This window comes from Triticum dicoccoides, chromosome 1B (genome assembly GCF_002162155.2).
Source record: "Triticum dicoccoides isolate Atlit2015 ecotype Zavitan chromosome 1B, WEW_v2.0, whole genome shotgun sequence".
Lineage (NCBI taxonomy): Eukaryota > Viridiplantae > Streptophyta > Magnoliopsida > Poales > Poaceae > Triticum > Triticum dicoccoides.
The window spans coordinates 260760834-260768231 of record NC_041381.1 but is presented as its reverse complement, the minus strand read 5'-3'; the positions used below and the strand labels follow the sequence as shown (position 1 = coordinate 260768231).

The window sequence follows — 7398 nt, the reverse complement described above, 5'->3', positions numbered from 1 at the left end:
CTTGTCAACGCCTAACACGCAGGGCTCAGGGTCCCCTGTTTATTGTCATCGTAGAAGTAAACGGCGGAGTGGCTAACGACGCGGTGATGGCAAAGCGGTCCATCTGTCAGGACGATGAGCCGGACCAGAGCTCGTCAGCCATGGGTTCCTTGCCCACAAGGCGACCAGTAAGTTGTAGGCCGCTCACGCTAGACGAGTCCACAAGTCTAGCGCGTTGTAATAAGCCGCCCAATCCATGCTAGACGAGTGCCCCAATGACGAGTAAAATGGAATACAGTAGTAGCAGGCGATCAGCATTTAGTAGAGGATATGTACAGCATCGTTTCTGTTTACTTGCACTAACAAAAGGAAAGGATCCTCCCAAGTTGACGCGCAGTAACAAAAGGGTCAGAGATCCATTCCACTCAGGAACTGCTGCAGCCAGGGATTACTGGTTGCGTCTTTCTCGAAGTCTGATTTCAGTTTGGCCACCATCTCCGTAGCCTTGCTCCCATCCACCTCATCTAGAGGCAATGCAGCAAAATCCTCCAACAAAAGGCGAGCCCGAGCAGCTCCCCTCGTCACATCATCTGGGCTAAACACCCTCTTGCGTTTCGATCCAACCTGCAATCAGGAAGAGGGTACTAGTTTCAGATATGCCATTACAACACTGCTCAATCCACTGCTTTCAAGGAATTCCTAATCACAAGAAATGCACCCCTTTTTTTGCCTTAACCTAATAAGAACAATCATGAAAGGAATGGGAAGGGAGCAAAAGAGAATGTGCATTTTAGTTGTTGATATTAAAAAGACAACATTTATCTTGACTTTTAGTTGGAGATACCTCGTCACTGGGTTCACCACTCAAGTTAGGTGCACTGGTAAAGTCTTCTAACTCTTCAGCTTTGCTTTTTGCAAGAGCAATGACAGCTTCTGGAAAATTAGCAAATTCCGCAACATGGATACCAAAACTTTGGTCGCAGGAACCAGGTTCAACCTGCAAAATGGAAAATGCATTTACCACACTGCATGCAAATGTTGAATTCCTCTTCATTTCACTCTAATATATAGGTAATACAACCATGTCCATTCTAACAACATCACTCCCTCCGATCCAAATTAACTGTCCCAGCTCTAGTACAAGAAAATGCATTTACCACACTGCATGCAAATGTTGAATTCCTCTTCTTTTCACTCTAATATATAGGTAATACAACCATGTCCATTCTAACAACATTACTCCCTCCGATCCAAATTAACTGTCGCAGCTCTAGTACAACTTTAGTACAAAGTTGGACTAGAGCTGCGACAATTAATTTGGATCGGAGTACAGGATTTAATAGGGTTCATCTAACAACAGGATCCATTTGTATTATTTGAAGAAATTTACGACTTGCGACTACAAATAAAAAGACACAAGCATGGATGTAACTCCTGATAATGTTGGCAGGTCTTTAGCTATTCTCTTCTTTTTCATACAGAGGCCAAGAAGCTTGTTCAATTTCAAATATATGAGACTCCTTATCCACCTTTTGGACACAACTGCCGCTAGAAAATAGGGACATTATCATGATGAAGACCTAGAGAGGAGGAAAGACAGGAAATTATCAAGTTGCCTATTAGAGATGCCAGAATGGTAATGTAACTTTTCTCCCTTTTCCTGCTCAGTTATCTGAGACAAAAAAAACTCCTACTTAAAAAAATATGTAAGGTTTTGTCGTCCATCCTTTTCTTTCGCCCTCCATCCTAACCCCCACCTCCGTTTCCGGTTTTATCAATTTTTCGCACCGGTTTTCCCTGAGGCTCGCCTCAACTGGCCCACATCTTATTGGCCTACAAATAAAATCATGTTTTCTTTGGCAAGTCAATAAGTACTGATTCAATTGCCATTTTTGGTGCGTAATCGCATTAACAATAAAATGACTGGTAAATCAATGCGTACAAAATATCTGTGCCTCCATTGCAACGCACAGGCAATTATCTGACAGAGAAGTTCAAGCAATTAATGGCATCAAGCATCTAAAATACTGAAACTCATTAGCAGCTATCAAGCGATTATAGAAAAAACTATAATAAGACAGAGAATTATAGACAACACAATAAGCCATTAAAAGGATTTCAGAATGTGTTTCGGAATTTTACATCACAGGGTACCTTATAAAGCATAGTCAACTTCCGACTTGATGGGTCCATATGTGCACCCACATGATAATTTGCAATTCCCAAATCTGGAACATGTTGGTGCTGATCACCATTTTTATTTGCTAATGCAGTTAATTCATGAAAATGAGTTGCAAACAATGTAGGCGCCCTAGTCACTTCCACAAGATGCTCACAGATAGCCCATGCAAGACCTGAATGTAACAATCCAAAATATGAGTTAGATCTTCAAGTTACATTAAATAAAGTTATATCTTCAAGTTGCCTATAATTTTGGCATACTGCAGTAGTAGTACTATATGCTAGAATTAAGGCATGGAATTTTGGACCAACGCATCTAACCAATTACAGAGTGTAAGTGAAATGCCAGGAATGAACAATCCTCATGTAGAATGCTTAGTTCAAATCAAGTTGCAGTAAATATCATTTTAGAAGTTAACATTTGCAGAACTGTGGTAGGAAATATATATGTAATATAAAATATTTAGTTCAAAGCAAGTTGCATTAAATATGATTTTGAAGTTAATATTGCAAAACTGTATTAGGAAACAGAGATTAACAAACTGGATATGCTCGTCTAATCTGTCTTAGGTCCAAACATGATAAAAAGAAGTGGGAAGACAAATCAAGAAAGGGTTGCAAGACAAACCAAATCCATCATATGTGGAAGTTCCTCGTCCCAACTCATCGATAATTATGAGAGATTTCTCAGATGCACCTTTCAAAATGGATGCTGTTTCAAGCATCTCTTGCATAAAGGTTGAAACACCACGGAGCTGCCAACAAAAATGTAAAGCAAAATATTTAGAACTTGGAAGGTTTTGCAGATCTACATAGATGAAAGCCTGTTCAAAAGTAACAGCAAGTTTTGACCTAAAATATCCCGAGCACCAGTTATTGGTTAAATTTAAACAGGTACTCCCTCCATCCCATAATATAAGAATGAACGTTTTTTCAAGCTAAAACAGCTTGAAAAACATTCTTATATTATGGGACGTAGGGAGTAACATATAAAATATTAGTCATTGACAGCTTCACATATGAATTTCCCCTTTCCCCTGCACTACTAGGTTACTGTCATTTATGTGGCCGTAAAGTGTCTCGCCATCCTGGCCCTCCCCTCTCCCTTATGGAGCTGGAAACTAAGAAGATCCTGAGTCTTTTGTTTTTTGTTTTTTATGTGAGGACGTCCTGAATGAAGCAGACAATATTTTCAAACTTCAAGATTAAACAAAATAACATGGACCAAAGCCTGTTCAAAGGTAACAGCAAGATTCGACCTAAAACATACCCACAACTAGAATAAAGTTTGACAGAAGGTTTGACAGAAGCACGGCACGGGCTCCACCCCTCTCTGCCCTCAATTTATATCTGGCGTCGGCCGTCGGTGAGCGGCCTGTATCGGCCTTCAATTCCTCTTCTCGTCGTCCGGGCTCTTCCCTCGTCGAAGGGCTGGACCGCTCCCAGCTGCGGCCCATTGCTCGGCTCGCGCCCGTGGCTGCAGGACAGAGCTCGTCTCGCGCCTGGCAGCAGGACCAAGCTTGTCGCGCGCCCGGCAGCAAGACCGAGCTCGTCTCGCGCCCGGCATCTGGACCGAGCTCGCCTCACACCCGATGCAGCAGGACGGGTCGATGGAGGCCAATTTTGGCCGGCCTTTTGGGTCTCGGCGCTGGTGGCCGCCCAGGGATGTGAAAGGTGAGGCCTTTCCACTCGTCTCTTTGGTTGGGGTAGCGACGAGTCTCGGGTGAGGTGGTGTCAAGGTCTTGGATGCCAAGGCGGCGGCCCTGGTGGTGGTAGCGCGGTGCTCATGGCAGACCCCGTGGCTTGGTGCTGCCCGGTGACCATGGCCGTGTGGGCGGCATGGTGGCTGGGGTGTGGCGTTCGGTGGCGGTGAGTGTTGGCTGGGGTGAAAACCTGTTCTATGTTCGGACGGACCGACGACGGCGTAGCGCGTTACCTTCTTGAAGGCGTCGTTGCAGTTCTCATCGGTCATCGTGTTGCTCCAAGGGAAACTTTGACCCCCGGGTCGGGCGGTGGCAGCGCGTTGGCGTCGTAACCTTCTTGGAGGCGCCTCCTTGGAGCTCACGGTTCGTCATATGCGGCTTCATCTCTTCGCGGTGGCGTGTTCACGATGGAGGACCCCGATTGCTCTTGTAGTGTTAGGGGTGGTGTTGTTGCGCTCAGCGCCTATGTATCCCGCCTTGGGTGTGTGCGTGTGTTGTCATGGGGTGCGTCTGTACTTGGGATGTGGTTGATCTTTGCTTTATATATAAAGCGGGGCGAAAGCCTTTTTCGGTATATTCGAGATCCATGCCAAGAAACATTACTAAACCATTTCCTCCTAAGCCTATGTACAATAATATGTTAGTCTCAATGGGAGGAAAGCAGCTGCAACAGGTCAGAGTTGAACATCACAATCAAAACAGTCCATGGACACAAGCACCAACTTTATACAACCTCTTTACCTTTGAACAGGTCAGAGTTGAACATCACAATCAAAACAGTCCATGAACATCACAATCAAAACAGTCCATGAACATCACAATCTCGTTGCAATCTGTCATGCCGCACTTGTCCAATAACTTGACCGCATAAGCTGATTGACATAGGGAAATTTCTCTGGAGCTTTGCTTCACTTCGATGCCCAAGTAATAGCTGAGTAATCCCAAATCGCTCATGCTAAATTTCATCTGCGCCTTGAAACCTTCAATTTCTTGCACACTATCTCCGGTGATGATCGAATCATCGACATAAACTCCAACTAGCAAGTTTGAGCCTTTGGAATCATCGAGGGGACATCTTTTGAACCCAAGCGGGACTAAACTTCGGTCTAACTTTGAGTTCCAAGCTCTTGGTGCTTGCTTCAGCCCATAAAGTGCCTTCTTAAGCTTGTAAACTTTCCCTTCTTCGCATTTCTTCTCGTAGCCAAGGGGGTGTTCCACGTATACTTCTTCTGTAAGATCGCCATTGAGGAAAGCGGATTTAACATCCATATGATGAACCTTCCAACCCTCTTGTGCTGCCAAAGCTAGGAGCACTCTCACCGTCTCGATTCGAGCAACCAATGCAAACACCCCTCATAGTCAACTCCTTGACGTTGTACGTAAACCTTTGCAACGAGTCTTGCCTTGTACTTCACAATGGCACCCTTCGTGTCCTTTTTTAACTTGTAAACCCACTCCGAATCTATGGCCTTTTGGTTCAAAGGTCTAGTTACCAAAGTCCACGTGTCATTGCTCTCGATCGCCTTGATCTCCTCATCCATGGCACGCGTCCAACTAGGACTTTTGCTCGCCTCTACGAAGTTTGCCAGCTCCTCAACTCCGAGTAAACACAATCCAGAGTACTCGAGCGTAACTGGCTTTGCATACTTGTAGACTTTCTTGAGGGTCTTGTAGCGACGAGCCCGTTGTGGCTTGCGAAGGAGGCGACACAAATTGTGTCGGCGTCGATGCACTTGAGGAAGATGGCTGAGTCCCAGGTGTGGTAGATGTCGGGTCATCGGCATAGTCGTCGTGATCATGACCATCATCTTGATTGTCAGGATCACTATGTACCTTGTTGTCGATGTCGTCGTCGAGATCTCCGCCTGTGTCGTGCGCGTCATTGTCGCTATCACCTTGCGACTCATGCGCGTCGTCATCGGTGTCAGCACCATGGTGATCACTTCTATCGTGGTCACCTTGGTTGGGCGTCTTGCCAACCACCTGGACGTCCTCCCCTGCATCGCATCATCATCAGTTGGAAATTCAACTGTGAATATGTTATCGTTTGGAGCATCGCCGGCTGCTGCGCTCCAATTCCACGCTTGATTTTCTTCAAACACAACGTCGAGTGAAATCCGTAGACGCTCCGATTGAGATTGATCAAGGTTGAGGATATAGAGCCTGTTCCGTGTGCGATTCACAAGCGCTAGCATGTGTCGGAGGGCTCGAATGGTATCCCACGCATCTGGTCGGTGTCCAAGTCGATCATAGATTGTGACGGGCGATGCCACATGCTGGCGGGCCTCAGGCCGTGCGGGGCCGGGTCAGATGGGTTGTTGTAGGGCGTTGGCGCCCTCGTCACGCCGGGCAACCAGCCTACTCGGTATGAGTGGATGGTCATGCTGTTGTGGGGCCTCTAGTAGCACATCGCTTGTAGTTCCAAGGAGTCGCAGCTCAGTCATATTCTCCTGCTGTTCAAACCTAGCCTCGGTACAATCTTTTTTTTGCCCACAGATGTGCTCTTTTTTTTTTTGCCCATTCAGCCAAACCTAGGCGTCGGTCGGAAAGTGGTGTCAAAACCTAGGATGTGGCGGGTGGCAACCTGGGATCCTCGAACGTTCAATGAGAGTGTTTGATGGAAATACGCACACAGCAGTCAGCCAGTCTAGTTCAACCACGTAAACCAAGGTTGTGGGTTTTTTCATGTGCTCAATGGTATGCGAAAGGTAGAACGTCCAGGGCTTTGAGCCCGCTGGTGCATGTTTGGCCTCCTGACCCGCAGCAGTAGGATGGTACTGTGAAGGTTTTGGCTATTTGTTCGATTTCGTTTCTTGGTGTTTTAGGTTTTTGCTAGCCTATTTTTGTTCTTTCCTTTTGCCAGGTTTACCTTTGTAAACTCTTACACCATCTTGGTGTTCTTTTAATACAAAATGACACGCATTTGGGGGCATGTTTGAGAAAAACAAGTAGAACAGTGAATGTTATTAGCGTGTATCAAATTCTTTGGATGTGATCTTTCTATATGAGGAATTGGAACCAGTTTTTTTTATGTGAGGAGAGAGTTAAAAAGCATGGATCTCAAGCTTCTAAGAATTAACGATTTCCTCTAAACAAGGAATTAAAATGGTTTCTATCTTCTTCCAAGAAGCCTTAATCGGCATTGCAAAGGTGACTCGACGACTTCATGTTATTAATTCCAGTACGTGTGCTTGTACCACCATCTAGAAGAGCAAATTATATGTTGTAGTTCATGTGATTCTAGCAGAAGCTTACAACAAACTTACAACCAAAAGCATTTTCAATAAACTCAAGAACAAAATAGCTTAACGACTGAACCAACTTACTTGGCAATCACCAGCGCCAACACGAGCAAAAATACAATCTCTCACACTAATGCTTGCCTGATCACAAGGAACAAAGGAACCAACTTGTGCCATCAAGACATTTACGCCAACCTGGTTCCAAAACAAAAAGGGCTTCAGATAAGTTCATGAAATGAAAAACTACAGGCATCACATTCATAGCAAAAGGCTTTGCACAGTGGCGGAGACAG

The 7398-nt window shown here is 45.2% G+C and overlaps 1 protein-coding gene across 1 annotated transcript in view; it reads right to left on the bottom strand.

Moving 5' to 3' along the window:
- Positions 1-214: 214 nt before the first annotated feature.
- LOC119330781 (DNA mismatch repair protein MSH2-like) overlaps positions 215-7398 on the bottom strand; it is a 12547-nt gene continuing 5363 nt past the window's right edge. The window contains exons 9-13 of the mRNA XM_037603915.1: positions 7190-7300; positions 2789-2915; positions 2134-2333; positions 824-976; positions 215-603 (exon numbers count right to left, since the gene is read on the bottom strand). Of these exons, the coding sequence (XP_037459812.1) occupies positions 388-603; positions 824-976; positions 2134-2333; positions 2789-2915; positions 7190-7300 (807 nt within the window). The 3' untranslated portion in view covers positions 215-387. The remainder of the gene's footprint in view (positions 604-823; positions 977-2133; positions 2334-2788; positions 2916-7189; positions 7301-7398) is intronic.